This window comes from Barbus barbus (genome assembly GCF_936440315.1).
Source record: "Barbus barbus genome assembly, chromosome: 3".
Taxonomy (NCBI): domain Eukaryota; kingdom Metazoa; phylum Chordata; class Actinopteri; order Cypriniformes; family Cyprinidae; genus Barbus; species Barbus barbus.
The window spans coordinates 29,277,824-29,304,594 of record NC_136731.1 but is presented as its reverse complement, the minus strand read 5'-3'; the positions used below and the strand labels follow the sequence as shown (position 1 = coordinate 29,304,594).

Sequence of the window (26,771 nt, the reverse complement as noted above, 5' to 3'; positions counted from 1 at the left end):
CTGTTCTTCGTCTACTCTGTAACTGTTGGTTCATATTAGTAGGGAAGGGAGGGAAAGAAGAAGACAAAACACTCGAGGCAGGTTAAAGATCAAAAATGATTTAATTCCCAAGATGACAAAAATAATTCCATGAATTCTGTAAACCATTGCATAACTGCTGTAGTGTAGACAAGTGTTAACAATTTTAAATGATACACTACAAGAGAAAGATTATGCATTATAAATAATACCATCTTAAGTAATTCTAGTGATGAAAAACCTCTCTGGCCATCAAAACGTACAACTATTCCATAAAGAAGCCTCCATAACTTAAACATAGAACTCCCAGTAAAATGGTTTAAGGTCTTGTGTTGACAACACATACACAAAGTATTATACTGACAGCAAATCGTATAGTATTTCAACACTAATTAGAATATAACCTGTTCTATATATTGATGCATACTGTACCAAAATAAGGGATATTTTTCTTCCTTGCAATATAAATGATTTCCTCATTTTGACTTTTGAGCTACTAAATCTGTGAGTTGCAGTTTCCTTTGAAAATTGGACCTCTCTCTCTATTCTAAAACCCTGAGAAAAATACATCTCATATTTCCATCAAATTGTTACATGGATAAATACACAGACTTGAAAACTGCAATTGTGTGTAACTTATAAATTTATTCGTAATGTATCGCAATTCACAAAACTAGTGCTACATCATTATAGATTAACTGTTCTCCATCTTATATCTAATTTGAATGGTACATTCAATATTCAGGGATTTAATGTCCGATTAACCGTAACATTAATTATAGGGAACAGTGGTTCCAAAAATTCTGGGGTTTTCTTTTTTTTTAGTCTGTTTTTGTTTTGTTTTATTATTATTTTAGTCTCTTAAAAAAACTGTACTATTGTAATAGGTATTTTCCCCCTGGTTAGTTTGCTAAATTTAACCAGTTTTATATGTAATATGTATATACAAGATTGCATAAATCCTTAGGTTCAATAAATCACACTACTGATAGAGAACAAAATTAGAAAAACAAACAAACAAACGAATAAAAGAAACATTCACAAGAATGCAAAAAGAAAAAAAGTATTATTTCCACTGCAGAGCATTATGGTAAAATTTCCAATACATTAATTTACACATTTCTAAACAAAAGAGTCCTTGGTGTTTCTTTAATTACAGATGCCTGGTCTTACATCAACATTAAATTGTCCTTTTTGTTAAAGATTACAGTTGGTATTAAAATGGCTGATGCAGACGGGGGGCTTTTTGTGTGTAAGGTCATGCTGTGGTTTAGATTTATGTGACTAAATGATTACTATCTGCCATTTTGTACAGAAAATCACTTAACACAGAAATTCAGTTGGTAGTCCAAACTCAAAATGACTAGGTTTTATAACAATTCCACTTTAATTCTGTCATACTTCATGAACGGTTCAGATGAGCTGCTACTTTTAACACAGCCTTGGGTAAAGAATACAATTGCAAAACACCTTAACTGTTACTCCAACAGTAGACACTGTGCACATGCAGCATCATGCTGACTTTCCAACATCAATAAATGGTTCTTTATCAGAATAATTATCACTTATTACTCAAACTGAAATGGTCAAAGGCATGGCAGAGTAGTTTGTTTGAATTATTTTAATACACTGGTCTGTAAAAAGTGTGTGAGGGGCCTCTCGTGCATTGAGAAATACAGATTAAAATATCTCAAGGCACTAAAACTCGGCTCATTTCCTAAAGTGGAATTATCCATTTGTTCAATCAAAAATACTTTCAATGTGTTTTTATCAAAGGCACAAATTTGTTCCAAAGAGACTTGATCCTTACAAGACTTAACAATATTATCAAGCAGAATGACTGATTGGAAATCAGACATTTAAGTGCAGGCCCATGTTTTTTTTATTTTTTTATTATTCTTTTGTACATTTTTTTTTTCTTTCTTATTTATTACTATAACAGGCAAGTGTAACTAGGCCAAAAAGTGAGTTTTAAGGCTAGGAAATGTAAATACTTGAACAGTTTTCATAAATGTAACCCACTGTCTGTCTCAGCCATTTCAACTAGCATGAACAATGGACCCATTTTACATCACAATCAAATATGCTCTACACAGCCAAGGTAGACAACATTTGACAATACAATAGACTTCAATAGGTTCAGAAAAAAAAAAAAAATTCTTTCATATCTAAATTCTTCAGATCCCAACTAAACAGACAGAAAAACAAACACTAGTCAAATGGAAACTAAAGAAAGCACCTTACGGGCCCTCTTTTAAATTCCTGACAGCATACAAGTAGTGCACAACAACTAATGTTTCAGAATTCTACGAATAAGTACTACTAGTATAAAAAGAAATAATATATTCTTCAAATAAGTACTAATCCATATGGCCATTTAGGAATATTAACACAAATATTCATTCATTCATTACTATGACATTCCTTCACTGTAGATTACAGCCAATTCAATACTAATGTTATCATTTTCACTGAGAAATTGAAGAAAAAACAAACAAGCAATCTTTATATTCAGTTTATAAAGAATTGTGATTCCTTAGGATTTGTTTGTTTTTTTGAATGCACACATTATGTAAATAAGGTACTAGATTTGGTCATATTCCTAACTATTTCCTCAGAATGTTAAAATGAAAATGCAGTTATAAAATCGAAGAGAGAACAAAGAATTGTAAAGGTCTTTGGTAGAAACTACAAAAATGGGCATTCAGTCCGTTAATATTGTCAGCAAAAGCAGTTGGCATAGTTGTCCTGTCAAATTAAACATTGAAAAACTGATATAGTAATTGTACACCACTTCAGTTGAACTTTGAAACAAGTATAAACTACAATACCACTTTGGTTCATTTGAGTAAAGTCCACATTTGATTTGACCGCACTCTTCATTTGAGAAATAAATGTGTGAAATCTCAAACATCATTTCAACCACATTTTAATAGTTCAACAAAACCCTACGTTATGGTCCAATAACCAAACAATCCCTCAACAAAGTCTTGAACACTTGAGTGCTGGAAACGTCACAATATCCCGAGCTGCTTGGATTCATTTCAACCTATCGGTGTCACTCATCGTACGGAAAAGAACACGTCTTTGCTAATCGGACTAGAAAAGATAAGCACAAAGTCAATGCGTTTGAAGCATTGCGTAAAAATATTTGCGAATACTCGACTGTGATGCCAGACCAACAACTGGATATGTCTACTCAACACAAACACATTTGGCAGTGTGATTTAGAGCTTGAGCTGGTTAACAAAAGTTACACACTGACACATGCAGTGACAAATCAGTCAAGAACATCAGCTACATACAGACCTTGTGGATTAAGATACGAACGCAAGAAAGAAAGCAGAGAGAAATCATATATGTATATGTGTGCATATATATATATACATACACACACACACCGTATTCGCTTCGTGAAGCTGAAAGAAAATACGAGGGTCTGGACAATTAGATCCTAAATAACATCCCTTTTGAAGTAAACTGGTTATCCCGATTTCGAAAGAAAAAAAAGAACTTGCACCTTTGTGTACCTGACAATTTACCAGACAAACTCATTGCTGTAAATATGAAAGGAACAAGAAAATAAAAGTTTCAGATAACACAGTAGCAGGTCATTTCAATTAGATTACCTAAGCACATTACACTGTCGAATTTGGATACGAAAAACACCAATGATTTCTGTCTGTAAACACTACAGAGCACTACAATTCTACACATTTCAATAAACAGAAATGTACTAAGCCAGTTTAGTTTTTGCAATCAAAGAAACACACGTATTTCCTGATTTGAATATCCCTACACATTTAAATTAAGGATGATTCAACATTTCTAAGGATAATGAAGCTGCACCCAAAAAGCACCATCGTTAATGAAGGAAAAGGATCGATTCTTCAGCTGAACCTCAGAGCTCAGGCACCGACCAGGGTGAAGTCTCTCAGAAATACTTTAGTACTGAATTGGGCTGCTAAATGCTCCGATAATACGGTACTACTGAAAAAATACATACTTTGCTATGGGTTTTCTTCTACAATCCTAAACTCTTCACAGATGCTTCAAATGTTTTTAAGGCAAGGCACTTAAGAGGGAGTGGCCAGGAATCAGATATATGTTCTAACATATCTGAAAGGCTAAAGTCCAAAAAAACTAAACAAACCAAAAAAATACTGTGTCGCTGAAGAATTCAGAACACATGTGCTCATCTAACAACTACATAATGTATATCTAAATAGTCACTATAAGACGGAAAAATCCATTTACCAAATGCCTTAGCATACAGTATGTGCCTTACTGATATTATAGCTGCTGGTTATGCCTAAAATGCATTCAAAGTTTGCACTTATTTGATTGAAAAATTTAAGTAACAATGAAAGTAATAACTACAATTTAGTACTATTTTATATGAAAACTAACAAGATATATACACTCTACCATGATTTAACAGTAAGAAAAATGAAATATTCTATTATGTTTTTCACAGTACACACAAAAGCTTCATACTTTAGCGTATTTGGGGAAAAAAATATAAATCTAAGAAGAAAAATAAAATAAAATACAAAGCAGCTTAAAGCTAATTTTCTAAAAGAAAAAAAATCCAAGTCAACAAAGTGCTTTTAACAAGAAACGAATCCTCTTCACACAGCTAGTAGCAATAATGGCGTCGGGTCGATGATTTTGTTGTTAACAGTCAAATCAGGGCCATCCGACTATAAATGCCAAAAGCAATAACCAAGGGAAAAGTTTTTAATGCTTTATGAATGGATAATCTAGTTTGTACAAAACAGGTATTGCATTTAAGTACTTGATTTGTATCAGTCAAACACCACTTATTAGATTCTAATAAAACTAATCAATTGAATCACTATATGGAATACTGAAACACAAAAAATGCTATTTAGAAACTATAAGCATAATAATAATAATAATAATTATAATAATATGTATTAGTAGTTCTTCAAAGGGCTAAATCATTAAATAGTACCTTGGATAGCTGTACATCACCACTTCAATATTTTCGTCTTACAGTAAGGGCATTCCGTTTTACCAGACGCACAATTCTGACAAAGTACATAATGTTGGCAAGGGTGCAGGACAATGGAACGATCATGCTTTTGGCAAACTATACATTTCTTTGACTGAAGCTGATATATTACCTGTGTTGAGAAAAAAAAGAGTTAACATCAGACACACTTTGACAGATTCAATGCAGTGCGTCATGCATGACTGACTGACTCGTGTGGATGTTAAACCTCGTTGCCCACTCTTCCCCTTACTTGACGAGAAGAGTGTGACCGTCTACTTAGAGTGTGTGTAAATGTGACATGGTGACGTATGTGTGTTGGGACCTGGTCCTCCTTACCCCGTCAATGAGGTCTAGGTCAGAACGCAGCTGGCTCTGGATGGAGCGGAGCTTTGGCAGGGGGAGCTGGTCCAGCTCGCCATAGCTGCGCAGGAGGGGCGTGTTGGGGGAGCGACACAAAATGTTAAAGTCTCCCTGCAGTTCCTTCAGCTTGCGCTCGGTGTCCTCCCGCTTCTGCTCTGCCAGCTGTCGCTCCGCCTCTGCCGATTTAGCTTGCTCCTTCGCTTCGTGAGCGTCTTTCTGCCACGCTTCGCAGGCCTGTGAGAGATGCATTTTAATAACGTTCCAGCTGATGATAATAACTAAACTGACACCTTCTGGACATTTTTTCAGGTTTCAAAGCTAAAGAACAATAGAGTGCTGCAGGGATGATGTATCTTTGTAGGTCAAAGGCTGGAAATGAGTTTGCACTTCCAGTTCCATCGTCCTAAAGTCGAGGGTTTTTTGTTTTTAATTAAATGCCTAAAACAAGGTGTGTGGTTAAATGTGCAATATTTTCACGTTTTGTTGCACAAAATAAAATACATCACTAATACCCCTTTATGATTTTTTTAAGCTTTTGCTTGTCTTTAAAGGATTAGTTCACTCCTGAATTAAAATTTCCTGATCATTTACTCACCTCCATGTAATCCAAGATGTACATATCTTTCTTTCTTCAGTCGAAAAGAAATTAAGGTTTTTGAGGAAAACATTCCAGGATTTTTCTCCATATAGTGGACTTCAACGGGAGCCAGTGGGTTGAAGGTCCAAATTGCATTTTCAATGCAGCTTAAAAGGGCTTCACATGATCCCAGCCGAGGAATAAAGTCCAAAACACACTGCACGATTTTAGCAATCCTACAAGATCATTGTATGTCACACTGTGTGACATGGATCTAATAAACTTGACTACGACGTGTGTGTAGACTGTACGATGACACCTATTGACTTGTACGCTACGACGCACGTTCCTACAGAAGAATAAAACATCATCCGTATGCGCTTGTGGTAAACAAAGAGCATGATAAATCACACTTTAGCAGTTGTATTTTTTATGTGTGCTGAAAAAAAGTGGAAGCAGCGAAAGAGGAAGGCATAAGAGCTTGAGGTAAGCAGTTTTATGTTTTAGCGCCACGTCTTGTTGATTTCATGTCACATTTTTATTGGTTGGAAAAAGTAGAAAAAAGATCTGCACACTGTTAATCCCTTTATTTTAAATGTTTAAAAAGCGACGTTTCGGTCAGAAGACCTTTATCAAGCAAACACATGCAAACAGAAGCAAGACTCAATAAATACTAAGATTTAAGGCAGAGTTCCAATTGATAACACCTGTTGGTAATCAAGGTAAATCATGTGAGCGGCTATATCACAATTAAAAAGAGGATGACCACATCATAACAGAACATCCATAAATACAAACACAACATCAGAAAAGACTAAACAAGGCAAAACAATCCAAACACTTCCCCATCCTCTTTGCGGTCCACAACCGCTTTATCCCAAAAGTGATACAATTGCACAACCACATAACACACATATGGATTCCACTGAAGCTATATCAATAACAAACACCTTTCAATACAAAGAGTATACATATATATACACATACATACACGTATATATCAACTAGAAACATGAGTTGAAATCAAGTTCTGAATTCAAACCCTTAGGGGAGAGATTATTGAGTGCGTAAATATAGTACGCTTCTCTTTTTAATAAAATCTAGTTGATATCACCACCTCTCCTGGGTGCCTTAACCTGTTAAATTCCAATATATCTCAATGTAGAAAGGTTGTGTCTTTTTAAGTTGAAATGTACCGCTACAGGGTTTTTTTGATCATTAGTGCGAATATTGCTTGGATGTTCTGCAATCCTTGTTTTTAAAGCACGTTGTGTCTTTCCTATATAAGCTAACCCACATGGACATTTTATCATATAAATGAGATTTTTGGTCGTACATGTGATGACACCTTTAATTTTAAACTGCCTTCCTAAATGAGGATGATAAAAAACACTAGTTTTTGTAGTGAAGTTACATTGGGCACAACGACCACAGCTATAGTTGCCCGAAGGGATAGATAGAAAGTGAGAGGGTCGTTCTACAGATGAGCTAACATCAGCTCTTACAAGGAGATCACGTATATTGGAAGAACGTCTATAGACAAATCTTGGTGTTTTCTCAAAGATGTCACTGAGAAGAGGATCCGATTTTACCAATGTTTGTCTATAATCTTTTTTATATCTGGACAGATGGGAGAATATTGAAAAGCACATACAATGGTTTTATTTTCTGAATTTAACCGTTTTTTATATAGAGTTGTCTCTTGATTTTCATTTTCAAATCTCCCAGCTGCAGACTGTATCCAATCTTCCTTGTAACCTCTCACCCTAAATCTATTAATCAAATCTGTACTTTGTTGTACATGACTGTTCAGAGCTACAAATTCGACAAATCCGATAAAGAAATCGTCTCTATATCTGAAGAAGTTTTTTGTCATTAAGGAAGAATTCCATTGCCTCAATCCCTCCTACATGTGGAATATTAGTGTATAAAGACTCAACATCGAATGTTACAAACAATGTTTCATCAGGTAAATCAATAGTTTTTAAAGTTTTTATCATATCGATAGAGTCTTTTACAAAGGAGCATAATGTAAATACAACTGGTTTTAGAAAAAAATCCACAAATGTTGAAATGTTTTCAGAAAGAGACCCAATACCAGATATAATCGGTCTTCCTGGAGGATTAATAAGGTCTTTATGTATTTTAGGAAGTATATAGATAACTGGTGTAACTGGGTAATCAACATTCATAACATCAAACTCCTGTTTAGTAATCTCACCAGCTTTTACAAACTCCTGAAGGATTTCCTGAATTTCTCCCTTAAAAACATTGGTAGGGTCAGTACTCATTTTTGTATAAAAAGCATTATCACTTAGTTGTCTTACTAATTCTAGATCATAGCTAACAAAGTTCATAATTACAATAGAGCCACCCTTATCTGCTGGTTTAACTATGACAGTTTTATCTTTTCTCAAATCCGATAAAGCACTTTGTTCAACTTGAGTTAAGGTATTAAAAACTTTATACTCATGTTTGTTAGAAAAGGCCTCCCGTACATCCCAGTCTACAAGACGACAGAACGTTTCTAATGAGGCATTTCTGTTCTTAAAGGGGACAAAGGATGGTTTACCTCGGAACTTTGTAGGAATTTTCGTCATTTCAGAAGGGGTAGATTGAACGGGGAGAGAAGCATCTTCAACACTGCAAGAGGTATTCAAAGTCTCCACAATAGGTGTATTACCAAAAAATTCTTTAACAGTTTTGAAAAAAACTTTTGGAGGTCCACATAGGTGTTGAATTCATCATAATTGGTTGTGGGAGTGAATGTTTTATGTTATGGTCAGGCACTAAAAATCAGTTGCTACAATTTTATAGTTTCCTCAATACCAGTAATGAACATTTACGCTTTACTATTAATTATGATGAGTTATGTGTTAGTTTTTTGGACATTTGCATTATTAGGGATGTAAGAAAATCATCACAGATCTTTTTAGAAAACCTACTGATCGAAACACACTTTTGCAAGGACAGAGTTACCATCCTACCACGTTGAAACATAGCCTGCCTATTGGTCAATTTAATCGGATTCGTCGAATTTGTAGCTCTGAACAGTCATGTACAACAAAGTACAGATTTGATTAATAGATTTAGGGTGAGGGGTTACAAGGAAGATTGGATACAGTCTGCAGCTGGGAGATTTGAAAATGAAAATCAAGAGACAACTCTATATAAAAAACGGTTAAATTCAGAAAATAAAACCATTGTATGTGCTTTTCAATATTCTCCCATCTGTCCAGATATAAAAAAGATTATAGACAAACATTGGTAAAATCGGATCCTCTTCTCAGTGACATCTTTGAGAAAACACCAAGATTTGTCTATAGACGTTCTTCCAATATACGTGATCTCCTTGTAAGAGCTGATGTTAGCTCATCTGTAGAACGACCCTCTCACTTTCTATCTATCCCTTCGAGCAACTATAGCTGTGGTCGTTGTGCCCAATGTAACTTCACTACAAAAACTAGTGTTTTTTATCATCCTCATTTAGGAAGGCAGTTTAAAATTAAAGGTGTCATCACATGTACGACCAAAAATCTCATTTATATGATAAAATGTCCATGTGGGTTAGCTTATATAGGAAAGACACAACGTGCTTTAAAAACAAGGATTGCAGAACATCCAAGCAATATTCGCACTAATGATCAAAAAAACCCTGTAGCGGTACATTTCAGCTTAAAAAGACACAACCTTTCTACATTGAGATATATTGGAATTGAACAGGTTAAGGCACCCAGGAGAGGTGGTGATATCAACTAGATTTTATTAAAAAGAGAAGCGTACTATATTTACACACTCAATACTCTCTCCCCTAAGGGTTTGAATTCAGAACTTGATTTCAACTCATGTTTCTAGTTGATATATACGTGTATGTATGTGTATATATATGTATACTCTTTGTATTGAAAGGTGTTTGTTATTGATATAGCTTCAGTGGAATCCATATGTGTGTTATGTGGTTGTGCAATTGTATCACTTTTGGGATAAAGCGGTTGTGGACCGCAAAGAGGATGGGGAAGTGTTTGGATTGTTTTGCCTTGTTTAGTCTTTTCTGATGTTGTGTTTGTATTTATGGATGTTCTGTTATGATGTGGTCATCCTCTTTTTAATTGTGATATAGCCGCTCACATGATTTACCTTGATTACCAACAGGTGTTATCAATTGGAACTCTGCCTTAAATCTTAGTATTTATTGAGTCTTGCTTCTGTTTGTATGTGTTTGCTTGATAAAGGTCTTCTGACCGAAACGTCGCTTTTTAAACATTTAAAATAAAGGGATTAACAGTGTGCAGATATTGTTTCTACTTTTTCTGATCACTTTTTGATCTTGCACCTGATCGAGATACTCTTGGATGTGCGTACCTTCTTTTTTTCATGTGAAACATTTTTATTGGTTGGTCAGTAAACGTGAATCGTACCAGCAAACACACTGTGCGATGATCATGCTGTATCGTAGGCTATCTTTGGTCGCAAGATCGTGAAAACAGCCGTCTTTGAACCTCTCTCACTTTACGACACAGGACCACTGATTAGGAGCCACAAACAGAAATCGCCACGTTTATTTCACGATGCCGATCTTTCGTCTGGGACAGACAAAAATTGTGCAGTGTGTTTAGGGCTTACGGGTCTTATCTAGCGAAACGATCTGTCATTTTCTAAAAAAGAAAATAAAAATGTATATACTTTTTAACCACAAATGCTCATCTTGCACTAGCTCTGCTTCCACAACTTCACGCATTACATAATCATGGGGGAAGTCGTGGCCTAATGGTTAGAGAGTCTGACTTGTAATCGAAAGGTTGCGAGTTCGAGCCCCCGGCCGGCAGGAATTGTAGGTGGGGGGAGGGAATGTCCAGCGCTCTCTCCACCCTCAATACCACGACTGAGGTGCCCTTGAGCAAGGCACCGAACCCCCAACTGCTCCCCGGGCGCTGCAGCATGGCTGCCCACTGCTCCGGGTGTGTGTTCACGGTGTGTGTGTGTGTGTGTGTGTGTGCATTTGTTCACTACTCACTGCTGTGTGTGTGCACTTGGATGGGTTAAACGCAGAGCACCAATTTCGAGTATGTCACCATACTTGACAATACGTCACGACTTTACTTTTTTTTTTTACTTTTTTTTTTTTTTTATCATGTTGGAAAGGTCACGCGCTGTTAAGTTCTTTGTCTTTAAGAAGAGCTAGTGCAAGACGAGCATTGTGGTTAAAAAGTATATAATTTTAATATAATTACCAATCGTTTCGCTAGATAAGACCCTCATTCCTTGGCTTGGAACATGTAGAGCTCTTTGAAGCTGCATTGAAACTGCAATTTGGACCCATTGATCCCAAGTCCACTATATACAAAAACCTCAATTTCTTTTCGACTAAAGAAATTAAGAAAGAAAGACACAAACATCTTGGATAACATAGGGGTGAGTAAATTTTCAGCAAATTTTAACTCTGGGGTAAACTAATCCTTTAAAAATTAAGTTGCTAACAGGTGGCTAAATGGGACAACAGAGGTTATCTGGGACATTAAATGTTATCACACCAAATAGGTAAACTCATCTACTCACTAGTGCACTTTCACAGCCTCATTCTTGCAACCTATTCTAACTCAAACTTTCAGAGAAAATGACTCAGAAACTTGGCAAAGTGGTAGTAATGTTGAAGTCGTGCAACTGTAGCGTAGTTCATTGAAAAGTCAACATTTAGCCTTTTACTTCTGGCGATTGTATTTAGGCTCCAAAATTAATAGAAGTTGTGTTCATTTGTGAAGATTATCATGATGAATTCATGTAAGAATCATAAACTTCAGATGGCCACAAATCTTAATTTCCACGATAATCCGACAGCCAATGGAAAAATCCTATTGTTTTTTGTTGAAGGAACTAGGGTGATTCCTACAAAAACACAATCACCACAGCACTCTATAGCTTGAAGCGTCACTGCAAGATAACAGCTTCAATAAGCAAAGTGAAGCAGTGTCAGCCTGTTTTCTACAAGAAAACTAGGCATGAATCTCTCAGAGATGACCTACAGGACAAACTAAATGGCTTCTAAGCATCACTCATCTCATAAGGCCCATAAAAGCAAGCAAGCACATCTGACCTGCTTGACTTGGTGCCAGGCCTCCTCCCATTGCTTAATCTTGCGCTTGGCTTCATCCAGTTCTCGGAGGAGCCTGCCGATGTCTGCACTGCTGGAGCCGATCGTGCTGGAAGTAAGGCTACTGAACACTGGAGATGGGCTGGGAGAGAAGCTGCCACTCATAAAGTCCCATATTCCCCCTGCTCCGCCATTCAGACCTAAGAAAAAACATCATTACATCATCTCAAATATTCACAAGACTGCGATCGGGATATGAAGTTTGGGAAAATAATTCCCACCTAAGGAGTTCTGCGTAGATGTGGGTGTTCCTAGAAGGCCGTGCTCGGTTTTAACAGGTGGTGCCTGTGGCTGACTCTGCTGGGAGGCCATTCCAGTGAGGAGAGACTGGGACAGGGATTGAGACAGAGAGCTGAGCGGGGAGGCAGAGAGAGACGATGAGGAATGCAGAGAGGAAGACCGAGCCAGAGAGCCAGGAATATTGACAGGAGCAGAGCCTCCTAATAACCTCTGACCTACAGGAAGAAACAGTTTGAACATTAACTGCAGTGCATCCTATACCTTATATAAGACAACAGACTCCAAAATCAACAGCTACAATTAAGTCTTACTTGTTAAACCAAGGCCATTGTTGTCTTGGTCCTCTAGCTCTTTGTCAAGGGAGGCAACATTGATGTCACTAAAATTCAGGTCAAGTGCAGATCCTAAGAGCGAGAAAAGTCATGTACAATTTAGTATCTTTGCAAAGTGGATATAAAACACAAGCTACTTAAAGAGACAATATTACAAAAAGCTCTTAATTGACTCATTCATTAATTTAAACAATAAAAAAAAAATCTATACTTTTAGTGCATTTTTTAATTTTCTGTTTCTCTTATATTAGTGTTATAGTCCATCTCTATTGTGTTATTCCTTTGTCTGCCTGCACTTTGTATGTTGCACTATGTCTGTACTTTCTTCTGCACTGGAAGCTCCTGTAATCAAGTCAGATTCCTTGTGTGTATAAACATACTTGGCAATAAAGCTCTTTCTGACTTGACGTTTTGTTAAACTTCAATAGAAAAACTTGCAGTGATTAAAAGGCTTGATAATTCAGTTATTCATCCTGCAGCATGCAATTCATATCCACTCAGTCTATAATAACCATACATCAAAGGCTGCTTTTGGGAAATAGTCATATATTTAAGTTAAATTACCGTGAAGGCAGTCATGAAGGCAAAAGCACTTACCATCCATTTAGCTGTGTGGCTGCTGAGTCACTGCTGCTGCAGCTACTGGTGAGTTTTAGTGGACTCACTGACTTATGGCTAATGCATTGCCACAAATACAGCTTCCACTTCACTAAACGCTCTGCATTTAACTGCACTGCCTTATCGGGGCTGAGTCTGTCTCATGTACTTTTACCCTTGGATGTAGCATTCGGCTGGACGGCTCTAAGATGAAAGTGCTGCAGGACTTACCTATTACTGACTCCACAGTATTGCTGCCTGGATAGAAAGGCGTGGCTTTTGCATTCATGGTTGATAAAGTGGTGGGTGACGAACTGTCAGATCCGATACTGGAGGCCAAGCTGGACGTGATGCTTGATGTTATGCTGGACGCGAGTGGGTTCACTACGGAGAACACATTGCCATGAGCCTGTGAAAAGAAGCAATAGGACATGGGTCAATGTCAAATATAAGGTCCACAATAAGGAAGAGGAGGAAACTTTTAAAAATCTAGTTTAAAACTCAAGTGACAACATCTTAGAAATGAACTGTTCATATTTGTTGCTTTTGAAAAACTTTAGGTATAAATGAAAAACTTTTTCAAATATTAACAAGTGAGCACTGTGTAGCAGTTTTGTTATTTATTCTTTTAAGAAATGACAATAGAAAACTGCTGAAGTAGTTAATAACATAAAACTTTTTTCTTGATTATGATTTCAGGACAATTGTATTAACAACTGTCAACATTTCTGCCTCTACACTGCCCAAAAATATCTAAAAGAATTTAAAATCAGAAATAAAAAAATAATAATAATTTAATTAATTTGAATGTGTTTAAGACCACTGTTATTTTAGTATCATTTAAATATAGTAGTACTTGTAGTATAGCACATTTCCCACACGCCAGTAGTTTAAATTTTGCTTCAAATAATTTTTTCAGGCTTGATGTGTATAAAACATGTTGTTTATAATGAATGCCACTATACGGCATTTTTGCTTTATACTTATATTTTTCATTCCTGTTCTGTTCTGAATACAGTCCCATTTGAAAGATGTGTTTTAGACTGAGGGTAATTAAAATAAAATAATAAAATAAATAAAATGTTTATAGCATGTATAATATTTGTAAATGTTTAGTTTTATTTACTGGCATTTTACATTATTTATGAATGTAATAATAAAAAAATATAAAATAAAAACTTTTTATCTCAAGAATGCAGTTTTGACCCAGTGCGCCTTATAGTCAGGTGTGACTAGTTTTCCAGAATACAGTTCTTAAACTCATTTAGTTTACTGAGCTGTCAAAGCAATATTTCTTTTAAACTCTTTAAATATTCTTTAAAAGTTTTCATCTAATTTTTATAATTTTATTTTAACATTTCAATGAATGAAAAAAAAGTATTTTAGTTTACAATAACAATACTATTTTGAACAATGTTACTTCAAAAAACCATCTGCAAATACATACATATTTTATGGCACTATGCATAAAAAAAAATAATAATCTGTAACGTTATATGATTTCTTGGAAATGAGGATGAAAACATGGAATGTAACATGATCCAATGCTCCAATCACTTTATATCTTATACAATCCTTATTTGAAAGATTGTAAAATGTGTGAATGTGAGGATTAAGTTGCTTTACCTGTTTGTCTTGGTCCATTAACTTTTGATTATTTTCCCCAGACAGGCTCTTCTGGTTCTTTGCCTGAAATCAGATAATGCATCCAATCATGTGACCTGATGTTGTCAAAGCAAGCAGGGCTGTTATTATACTGGGAATTGCTACCTGCTCAGAAAGGGGAAAAAAAAGTATGACGTCCTTTAAAGTTGTTTGTGACAGTTTAACATTACAGCGTGCTTCGTTTTGATATTTTATGATGACCACAACGCAAGTAGTCATGTGGCCTCAGGGTGTTGTTCTGATCACTACAACATTAAAACTATTTCAGAACTTAGCACATGAATGATACATAAAAAAGTTCACGTGTAATGCATTTCAAAGACAATGTTGCCACACCCTCAATCTCAAAGACTGAAGTGAAGCTTTTCAACAACAACAGAGTATTGACAACTAAAGACAAGTAGCTTTCATCTGGCAACAAACCACTAAAAAAAAAACCGCCAAAAGTGGTGAGGACAAATGAAATGACCCAAAGGCAAAGAGGTCAAAGTGAAAGCTTGCAGTGTGTGTCATGCCTGCAGTCCTGCAGGAGGTCCCTTTAGTAAGGGCTAGAGAAAACGACCATGTATACCTGATCCTCCCGTTCAAAACCTGGAGCTTTGGGATAGTTAGACATCGGAGAGGAAACACTCGACGTGGTGGACTCTGAACAAAAGCTACCATAAGTAAAGCATTTTGGCCTGCTGATGGGTCCAATTGGGGACAAAGAACTGTTGCTCCCTGAGCCTGGAGTTACAGTTGGACTATTAGTGCATGATACCTGAAGAAGAAAAGCACAAATCAGCTTAAAAAAAAAAAAAAAAAGTGATTTTGGAGCCAAATTGGTGATTTTTCTTTGTTGATTAGGTAGATCCAAACGTGTGAGGATTTAGTGCACAATAACAGAAAAAAATGGCTCAATCAAGCCTAATTTTTGGTCTAATTTCAATCAAGAAGGATTTGAGCGTAAAGGCCTGATTTGAATTTGAGTTAGTTTTCAACACAGACCGCAATAAGCAGAAAAGAATGCAAAGCCAACCAAAGTCAATAAAATGAAACACTGCAGAAATGAAGAGAAAAAAAACAGTAGCTCTAAGAACAGAACAATCAACTGCTTCCTAAATTAAAGACATTTCTCTACCACAGATGTAAGACAAATGAAAGACAGGTGTGAGAAGGTGAATGAAAACATACGTTTCCTGCCTGGCCGTTGTTACTGCCGCTGCTGGTGATGGAATTCGTGTTGCCGCTCCACTCGCTGACTGGACACTCTGGATACTGCGGAGAGCCCAGCTTGGACTGAGAACCCGACTGCATTGCTGTGAGAAACGTGCTCATGGTCTCCTCTGTGGAAGGAATTCCTTCATACACAAACACACACACACACATACACACAAATAGCCATTAGTGTCATGAACTTTGGGCTGCACGATTTGATGAGGAGAATCAAACTGCGATTTGAGATTTAAAGGAGATTTTTCCAGAAGCTCCAGGTTTGCTTTTGTAACTATGGAGCTTTCCTGTAGCTCAAATAGTAGAGCATGGCGCTAGCAACGCCAAGATCATGGGTTCGATTCCCAGGGAAAGCAAGAGCTAATAAAAATGTAAAAACTGCAACTTGAATGCAATGTAAGTCGCTTTGGATAAAAGCGTCTGCTAAATGCATAAATGTAAATCAATGTCTATCATTATTCTTCTTATTATTATTATTATACAATATGGTTTAATTAAATAATTTCATTATTATCCATGCAGAGGCTATGCCGTTTTATTTATTCATGACACATGCATTTTGGTTCAAACATGTCGTCCAATGACTCGTTTTCATTATTTAAACAATTTTTATTATTATTATTAGAAAACATTTTATTTATTTTTTTTTTATAAAGAAAGTTGGTCAAAGGAGTGTAAAATTAATTTTAAAACTTAGGGTCAGGGTATATGTTTGATTTATGTTTAAGGACATGGCTTTTAATGGTGAGACTTTTTGTGATAAGCCTCTCATAAATTATGTAAAACTCTGGATTTACATTTATCGGCCAATATGTCGAATCATCGGCTAAAAAAATATGAAGAATTATCGTTATCGGCCAAAATTTTCATATCGGTGCATCCCTAATTTCTAATAATAATAAATTTATTTTACAGTACAATTGGAAAACTGCTAAATTTCTTTACCATTAAAATATTTATGGTTGTCTTCATTTTTTCATTTTCAAAAGTTAAACCACCAAGGTTTTATTTTTGCAGAAAACCACAAGGAGCTTCTCTTTGGTTGACAACATCCAGTTTATAAGAGCTTCTCATTACAGTTTAAGTTTAGGATAATGGTTGGCTCATTACAAGCAAAGCAAACTAAGAGCAGATGCAGAGATGAGTTTGTGTTGAGCAGCATTTATTGTGAATCAAGCCGCCGCCAGACAAGTAAAACACCGGTTTATGAGCTGTTCGTGTGAAAAAGAACAAGTGCTGTTGTTCACTCTGAAACATGCAGTGCATATATTTATTTAATTAAATCACAGCCTTTGCGTTTTGATAAATTGCCATATCGTGATTAGGGTTTCTTTTTGAGTCTTCTTATAGTCATACATGAACTCAATGAAATCACTGCACTGCAGGTATTTAACTTTAACACATTGCAATCAATAAACATGCTTACTTTCCACATGTGCAAAAGCACAGAATGGACCCCTTGGACAGTATCCAGTTTGTCTCATGTCGTTGCATTTCGTTGATTTGTAAATCTTGAAACAAAGACGGAAGTTGGTGAGATGATGAAAATAATGGAAATCAAATAAATTATAAGTCAGTCACTCAAGTTCAGTGTTGTAAAAGTGTGTCGGTCTCACCTCTGGGTGGAACTGTTGTTCGGTGCGAGAGTGGCAGTACTGACAGCTGTCTCCACTCTCACACTTGGAGGGTTCGCCCCATTCATCGCCATGCTTTACACTCGGGCAGGGCGTCGACCTGCCAAGACATCCAACAGGGATTGAGCTGAAATGAAGACTTCAGATGCAAAAAGTCTGTCTGAGAATTTTATTTTACAAGAGCACTTTTATCAGGCTCCTATGAAAATATCATTGGACCTTTTCTTTGCCATTAAAGTAAAATTACTGAACCTAAACAAAGGAGACTGCTAAAATGCTCATTTAAAAGAAAACAAATATCAGACAGACCTTTTGCAGGTTTTGCATCTGAAGTCTTCAAATAATAAATATTCCCACATAAATTGGATTCCACTCCCAAATGTGTGTAAGGTGTCACAGTGTGTCGACTTCTTTATTTGGGAATATTTGCAATCTGAAGTGTTTCCATCTCACCTGTATTTGAACTTTCTGGGATTTCTTCTCCTATCTCTGCTGTTGTGATAGTGGGGACAGGCATAGCCCTGCCTGCATAGACGTGGAGGCTTGGTGCACTGCTCGGTTTTATAGTTGGCCAAAACAAAATTGGTATCTGCAGACAAAGGGTATAGAAACTGAGTATAAGTTGACCTGACTGTCATTTTTGTAACCATTACTACTGAAGTCTTGATCAACCTCTTTTTATTTCTTGTATACTGGTCTTGCATTAGTGTGGGAAGGGTTTGTGTAACCTTGCCAGCGTGGGTCCTCATTCAGAGTCTTCTCAATCATGGCCTGGCTGGCCAGCACACCCGGCTGCAGGTCAGGAATTCCCTCCCCAGATGCTAACTGGCCGTTCTGCAGAGCTTCCTGTGCCTGGATCTCTCTGTGAACATAATTATGCAAGTCAGTACACCCATTCAACAGGACCAACACCAACTCCAAACGGTAGATGTAAAGAAAAAAAAAAACAAGACCGCTCTTGATGCAACAGCTATTTTCACATACATGTTGCTAGGCAACTGCTGAGATGGCATATTTCTTGTTATTTAATCTCTGGTAAGTCACATTTTCAGGCCAGAATCATACCGTTCACGGCTGTGTTGTGCAGACTGCTCGTCAATGCAGGTGTAATTGATGTCGCTAGTAAAACAACAAATATGGTATATATTTGCAGCTGTACCTCTAATAAGCACTCTGACCACTCTCTTGTGAACTGAATACATATGTAAATACCTATGGTGCTAATCAGCTGATAACTTGTGTAGCCACAAAAGCGTTTTGCAACCGAAAGCAACTGACATAACAAAACAATGTCTAGCGCAAACGGCTGTTATTTTGGGATTCACTGTTTTTACACTAGTTGGGGGTTGGGAATCCTGGAAGAATTTCCCCCGTCGTTGAAAAACAGGAATTTGAGTGCCACAAGCCAAAGAACTTCCTTTTCCGACTAATGCCCTTTAGTGCACGTTTCCCTTGTACTCAAATACAAAATGCAAATACTAATGTGTGCTCTCAACTATGTACATCAAATGATTAAAAACTGTAACTACACTACCATTCAATATCCACTTCATAAGAAGGTTTTTAATTTTTTTAAGTCGTCTCTTAAGGTCACCTAGAATTTATTTGACGAAAAAAAAAAAAAAAAAAAAAAAACAGTACAAAAAAAGTCATATTGTGATATATTATCACAATTTAAAATAGCTGTTTTCTATTGTAATCAATTTTAAAACGCAATTTTCTGTGATGGCAAAGCTGAATTTTCAGTATCATTACAGAAAATCATACAGAAATCACTCTAATATGCTAATTTGCTGCTCAAGAAACATTTCTGATTATTGTAAATGTTGTAATTGCTTAATATTTGAAGCAGTAACATTATAAATGTTCATATAAATCTAAGCATTGTAACATTATAAATCTCTTTACTTCAACTTTTGATGAATTCAATGCATCCTTGATAAATAAAAGCACTAATCTCTTAAAAATCATACTGACCCCAATCTTTTGAGTGGTAGTGTACATTATGGTAATGATTAACCACTTTTTTTTTTTTTAGGTTGCCTGCTCTCAGTAAATCAAATGTAGTGTCTTTCCTAAAATAGCTGCACTGATAGAAGACTTGCTTTGACTGTAAGAATATTCCTCATTAATGCATGGGTCAGGGGCATGATTGTTTGCATATATTTTTAGGTAACACTTTAGTATATGGACCAATTCTCACTATTAACTAGTTGCTTATTGGCATACCTATTATTAACATATTAGCTTTTTATTAGTACTCATAAAGCACATATTCTGCATACTATTCTATATCCTTAATCCTACCCAATGCCTAAACTTAACAACTACCTTGCTAACTATTAATAAGCCGCAAATTAGTAGTTTATTAAGGCAAAATTCATAGTTAATAGTCTGTAAATGTGACTATTTTATATTAATTACACTAATTCAACATGTATACATGACAAGGGACAGCTATGTCCCTCTGCTAAAGACACAGAGAGAGAAAAAAAACGCTACCTGATGTCATAAACTGGTGGCCGTAGGTCGTGTGGTCCATGAGCGAAGGCGCAGTGGAGGCCGTTCTTCACACAATGCCCACGAGCATCTGTCTCATGGATGCAGGTGCCGGTCTTGTAGTAGCGTAAATGGTACTTGCGCTCTGTGTCACCGGTGGTCCGGTGTAAATAAGGGCAACTGCGAAGAGAAAAGCACCAGTGTTGCTCATCAGTAAACATGCTCAATGAAAGGAATACATTTTGAGGCATTCATTTAAAAAAAAAAAAAAAGACTAAATATTTCACGAACATGTAAAGGTTAGTGCACTTCTCTGTGAACAAGAAAGTGAAAGTAATGCAAAGAACTAAAAATCTATGTAAAACAACAACAACAAAATCCTTCCCAATAAGTGCTCTCTTTGGAATGCTTCATTTCAAAATACTGAGGCATGAGGCTTGTGTCACTGACTGTTTACTGCACTGATTTGTATTGCAAAAAGCGCTATACAAATAAACTTGAACTGCCTGAAGCCACAGAAAATAGAAAAAAGTTTGACATAAAATACCAATCGTATTGGAAGTTAGAGCTGCACTTAACCTGACAACTATTTGTTATATAACACAATATGGCTCAGTGACAGTGTGATATACAAGCAGACAATAAACTTTTTGATTTCTTTATGCTAAAACAGATCATCAACATTGCTGTCCAAGAAGTCATTTCATTCCTAGCATAATAAACTAGAAGTAGTACTTCATGTATTATTTCCACAAAAATTGAGCAAACGAAGTAACCCTTCAAACATATGCTACAAATACATCAACAAATATACTAGTACAGTTCTGGCCACTTAAATATACTGTTAAACATAGCATGTGAAATAAAAAAAGATATAAAAAGCCATCAAGTGCAACAAGCATCAATGTCATGGCAAATGCTGAGCTTTCACAACTTTAAAACACTCAAACACTTGTGAAATACTTCGCGGCTGGAAGTTATTTTGCAAGATATATTGGCAGGCAGTATACATACGTAGTGTAATGAAATTATGAAATATTATTAGTGCATGCTTGGTGTTGTAAACAGCACAAGAGTCTAAATAATAACTGAGTGCAATATGGATCATGCATGCTGATACATGATAACATAATGCACATATGAGATTAAGAGAAACAGACATTTATGAGAAGAAATACATGTTTGCTTTTTAAGAAAAGATTTAAGGCACAGAAAACGGGGCTGTGACAATCCGAACAGCTCCCTGGAAGAGAGCAGGTTTATACTGAAAATGCTACATACCCAATAATCTTCTCAAATATAGAAACTGCATCTTGTTCAGGTAGCAACAGTAACTATGGCAACAGCAATGATGTCATTGCAGGATGGCTGCTACTGGATGAATGAACGTGTGATCTGTGCCTATACTGAAACTATGTGACATACATCCTCGAGGAGACTCGGCAGAGACGCAGGACAAATCATTAAGAGTTATATTATAATAGAAACAACAACAACAACAATAATAATAATAATAATGATAATCCAGTATCCTTCGGTTCAGGCGTAGGTGGAGAAAATAAATAAATACATTATGTCTAACTAAAATAAACTTATTTAAATGTCATATAAATGTTATAATGCAAAAGTTGTAAACATTGCACTGTAATGTAAGGTAGGAAATATATGGATATATGAATGAGATGAGAAAAATCATAATATCTTTATGAATAGGTGTAAAAATTATATAAAACATAATACGCTGAAACGAGCATCCGCAATTAAACATTGAACAATGCCATTATTTATTTATTTTTAATTCCTCATATTGGCAGATAATCTACATTATCTAGTCTACCAATATATTGTGAATCAACAATAAAAACAAATTATACAATAACTAGTGTTGTACAATCATTAGTGAAAACAATGTTTAAAAATAAATCGCAGATATAATCTATATAGAATCAAAATGTTGACAAGATGTGTCTCAGTGAGATCTGGGGCCTGTTTCAATAAGTTTACCAAATAAGCCAGGCTTGGTACAGTTAGTCTGACTTATTTTGAACCAAGGGCCTGTTCCATAAAACAAGTTTACCAAATAAGCCAGGCTTATTTCAGTAATTCTGACTTATTTTCACTTGATTTGGTTTCTGAAAGCAAAATTACCATAGCTCAAGCTCAGTCACTGTGGCAACTTATGCTGGCAAACTAACCTGGTCCGGAGCAGGCTAACTGTCAGGCTAAGCTGAGCTCCTGTAACTCTGACCAATAGGAACGCATCCATATTACCACTGACTCTCTCACATACAGTCAGTTGAATTTATTATGGGTCCAGAAATAAAAGTATACAGAAAATACACCTTAAATAATCAAATAAATAAAAAATAGGCTACAACCAACTGTATTTAATGTATTGTGCCCAAAATGTAGGCGAATGACATTTTAACATAGTGGCTACTTGTGCATGCAGTTGATCAGAAGTTTCTAGCCATGCAGCCTTTCTCTCTGAATTTATGACAGCTGTACCTTTTATGGTTATTAGAACATTAAAACAGTACAATCTAAAATGTCTCTTTAAAGCATTAAAGCATAAAAACACAATCAAAAGTTAAAATCACTGAATTAAAAATGTAAATTTATAATAGAAATCAGAGTACATTTTAACTGATAAGAGGAACACACATTTAACTCATTTGAGCTAGTGATTAACAGCTGCTGCTATCATAAAAATACACTTATATGTAGGAAATTAAAATTCTGTGTCACATTTAATGTCCAACAACAAATATTTTAGCAGAATGTATATTTTATTCAGAATTCTTGCGCTAGTATTCTATTCTGCTCTGTCTGTGTAGCGCGCATGCGCTCCGCAGTGATCGGTCACTAGCGTAAGCCCCGCCCACTGCTGACAGCTAAATGGATATATTTGCATGGCTTTCTGACATTTACAGATGTAAAAAATATACCTGTGACGTATCAGTTATGCACTGAGGAAAACACAATGTTTCAAATGCGTTAAACAGCACAAATATTCGCTGTTTGCTACGGTGGATCGATTTGATCCATGATCGACATTAAGGGCTGCTTCAGAATAAGCGTGTACATCACATTATCCTGACTCACTGAACCTGGATAGCATTAGTCAGATTGCGTGAACTTGAATTGTCGTTTATGGAACCGCTTTAGTCTCGATTGATTTGTTAGGTTATTTCAAGTCAGGTTTTGGACTTTAATCCCCGCTTTTCTTAGCGTCTTTTATGGAACAGCCCCCAGATCAATTGGCAAAAAGTCAGACTAACTGAAATAAACCTGGCTTACTTAGTAAACTTGTTTTATGAAACTGGCCCCAGAAATATCACCTGACATCATACTACAGCATTCTCAAATTCAAAACAAAGTTGCCATGCCACTATTTATAGGCTAGTTGGAGCGCCAAAACAATCTTATGGGGAAAACTTGGAAAGAACCCACAGATGACACCTGACTAACAGTTATGTCACGTGGACACTACAGTAATTATGATCCATTTATAGAGCCTTTGAACTGTACTGTTGCACAATTCCAGCAAAACTAGCTCTTTAAATACGATTTAATGAATAAGAAACTAACATAAGCTAAAACATAAACAAATAGCATATATTTAAACAACATTTGTTAATATTCATACAAGTATTGGGATCAATAAAGCATTAAAACTTCTATCTTGAGCACAGTGTTTTCACTGATTGTCAAGCTAATCAGCAGAGAACCAAATATACAACTGGACTAAACTGGGACATGATTAGACATGACTGAGTAAAGTTTGAATATCCTCTGAACTATAACGTGCTTTGTAAACACACGAGTTTTTATGAAGCGAGGGCTCGTAAACATTGTAAGAGCAGTGAGCCAATCAGAAATGTGTACGTGCTAGGGAGAGCCAATCAGAAGGCAGAGAACAGGGGGCGTGTCTTTAGGCTCACTAAGCGCAACACACAAAGCAGGCAACAAACACGACTCCCCACCATCAGCCTTCTGACCTTCATTTCCACACCGAAGATACACATTTATGCTACACACACAGGGCAAACTGGGAACTGAGAGACGAGTCATCAGGCAAAAGTGGAAGTGAAACTCGAGAAATACACACCGAGCGAAACACAACACCGTGAACGGCAAAATATTACAGGAGAAAGCTATATATCTAACAGGATAGTAAAACATTAACATAAAGTAAACACTATAGTGAATTCACAAGGCATCAGTCTGCTAAACTGCATACTATATGAAGAGGGCGTGTGCTCCACAGAACAATGAGACGAGTAAAAAACACTACAGCATGCTCATGACTACAAAAAAAGGCAAAATCTGATTCACAAAACGCATGCATTACATATTATAATAACGCATGCATTTTACACATAATAATTAAGACAAGCTTCGTTTCAAGCAACACGTTGCCTATGCAAAATAAACATGCCACGTGCACTGGCGCGAAAACATGACAAATGACTTATCAACTGCAGTGTAAATAAAACAAAAAAAAGTTACTTACTCGTCTCCATCGGGACATATTCCTGTTGTTTCATCATACTTCGTGCAATATACATCTGGGCTGTAATTAAAAGTCCCATCTCTTCTTCGTATGGGTCTCCGTCTTCGCTGGTTTAGGAAATGCCAGTGGAAACACGTAAAGGGTCTATGCTGTGTGCATTTGTGCTGCAAAAACAGCGGGCACTGCTCGGTCCTGAACTCCTTCAAATACCTAGAATGGGTCAAAAGCTTTATAATCAATCATCTCCGCAGCAACAACAACAACCAAAAAACTACACTTGAGTGATGTATGAACAGATTCAGATGCAGTAATGTCAAACTGCGTTCAAAGTTTGGAGCTGCTGTGGCTGTTCACTGCGTAGTTTCTTAAACGCTACCATTCCACAACAAAACTAGCCCTAGATAAATAGTTTACCTGATAAACACCCTTTTCAGCGACTGTAAACATATAACGCTCACTCTCTGTGTTTATAAACATCTAAATGGGAACGGAATGTGTTTAATTGTTTTAGAAATTCACTGCGAGCTCTTTATCAAGGCTCTCCACTACAACAGTATAAGCTTACGCCAAGTCCTCCGCGATCAGCGTACAGAGTTACGTACAATCTTCGACGTACGTCCCATTCAAACCAACGGTGCGTACGGCGGGAAAAGAGCGTAGAGTAAGAAACACGGGCCGAGGAAGGAGGCGGATGCAGCTAACAAACCAGCCTGCTAGCTACATCTAGCGAGCGTCTGGACTCGCTCGTCATGTTGCTGTGCTGTGTATATGTCTTCAGGCTTTTACACGAGCAGCCTTTGAGCAAATGAGCGAAGAGCACTTTCTTAAGTTTTAAAGGCACGCGGCGCAACTAAAGCTTTTGTGCCGAAAACGATGCAGTGTTTAGAGCAGACGAGATTATTGATTTCATTAACATTGATATGTGAGAGCCGCGTGCATTCGGAAGAATTTACAAAAGGAAAAGCACCATTTTAAAACGCACAGAGGGAGAGGAAGCAGCACGCGTAACAAATACACATCCGACAGTCGAGTATCCAACAGTCCTCGCGTTCCGCTGAAACATATTTTCGTCCGTTTAAGGTTTACTTTACTTACGTATAGTGGGTTGGTTTCTCGGTTTGAGCAGAAGCGCTCGCCGCCGTTTTCGAAACCGACGGCATTTTCTGTCAAAACAATAACAGCGCGTGCGCGGGACCGTCTCGTCTACTCGTGCTCTCGCGCGCCGCTGCACGGCCAATATGAGCAACTGGCGGGACAAACAAACAGGATACGATGGCCATGCTGCATAGCAGCACTGCTATAATATGCAACAATCCCTCACACAACACAAGTGACTATTTAGACTGCAACATGTTAGTTAACATTATTCAGAAATATAAAAAAATGTAATAAAAACATAAAACGATGCTTAAATAGACTTTTATTAATATGTTTAAATTCCGAGATTGCAGCGCACTTATAGTAGTGAGTTTAAATGTTTCCGGGTTTAAGACATTTTTTTATGTGGTTTAAGTTGCAATTATGTATCCCAGATAGCAAACAGATGTCGATTCAATGTCAGTTTGCTATCCAGGATGTTTTTGAAGTTATGTAAAACAACAACAAACAAACAAGGGGAAGTCGTGGCCTAATGGTTAGAGTGTTGGACTCGTAATCCAGCAACCATTATAATAATGTTTAGGAAGAAGAGAGCAATAAAAATTACTAAATAATACTACAATCTCTTAAATTCTATTTATCAATCTTGCTTCTTTTAAGAAAATAATTGATTCATTTAATATTCTTGATTGCATGATTCTTGATTGCTTGATTCTTGATTGCATTTAATATTCTTGATTCTTGATTTGGGCCATTTCCTAACATAGCCTGAGGTGACAAATGATTTATTCCCAAGGATCTTAACACTTGAATTAGTATAAATCTTTCTCTTTCATATGCATCACACACTATAAG

General features: G+C 36.5%; 1 protein-coding gene across 4 annotated transcripts; it reads right to left on the bottom strand.

Moving 5' to 3' along the window:
• Positions 1 to 83: 83 nt before the first annotated feature.
• On the bottom strand, positions 84 to 26,047 carry LOC306856817 (putative E3 ubiquitin-protein ligase UNKL). 4 transcript variants are annotated; one of them, XM_079396298.1, is made up of 16 exons: positions 25,914 to 26,047; positions 24,819 to 25,028; positions 20,306 to 20,482; positions 18,532 to 18,665; positions 18,257 to 18,392; positions 17,786 to 17,903; positions 17,596 to 17,680; positions 16,131 to 16,297; positions 14,919 to 14,981; positions 13,524 to 13,701; positions 12,675 to 12,767; positions 12,345 to 12,578; positions 12,067 to 12,263; positions 5,375 to 5,632; positions 4,997 to 5,168; positions 84 to 4,721 (listed from the first exon to the last, which is right to left on the bottom strand). In XM_079396298.1, exons 1-15 carry the CDS (start codon positions 25,976 to 25,978, stop codon positions 5,013 to 5,015), a joined length of 2,271 nt encoding a protein of 756 aa, XP_079252424.1. In that variant the 5' UTR covers positions 25,979 to 26,047; the 3' UTR covers positions 84 to 4,721; positions 4,997 to 5,012. The 4 variants fall into 4 exon arrangements, with proteins under 4 accessions (XP_079252424.1, XP_079252427.1, XP_079252426.1 ...); XM_079396301.1 differs by adding an exon at positions 15,529 to 15,717 and having other exon boundaries at positions 84 to 5,168; positions 25,914 to 26,019; XM_079396300.1 differs by having other exon boundaries at positions 84 to 2,206; positions 25,914 to 26,019.
• Between the last annotated feature and the right edge of the window lie 724 nt (positions 26,048 to 26,771).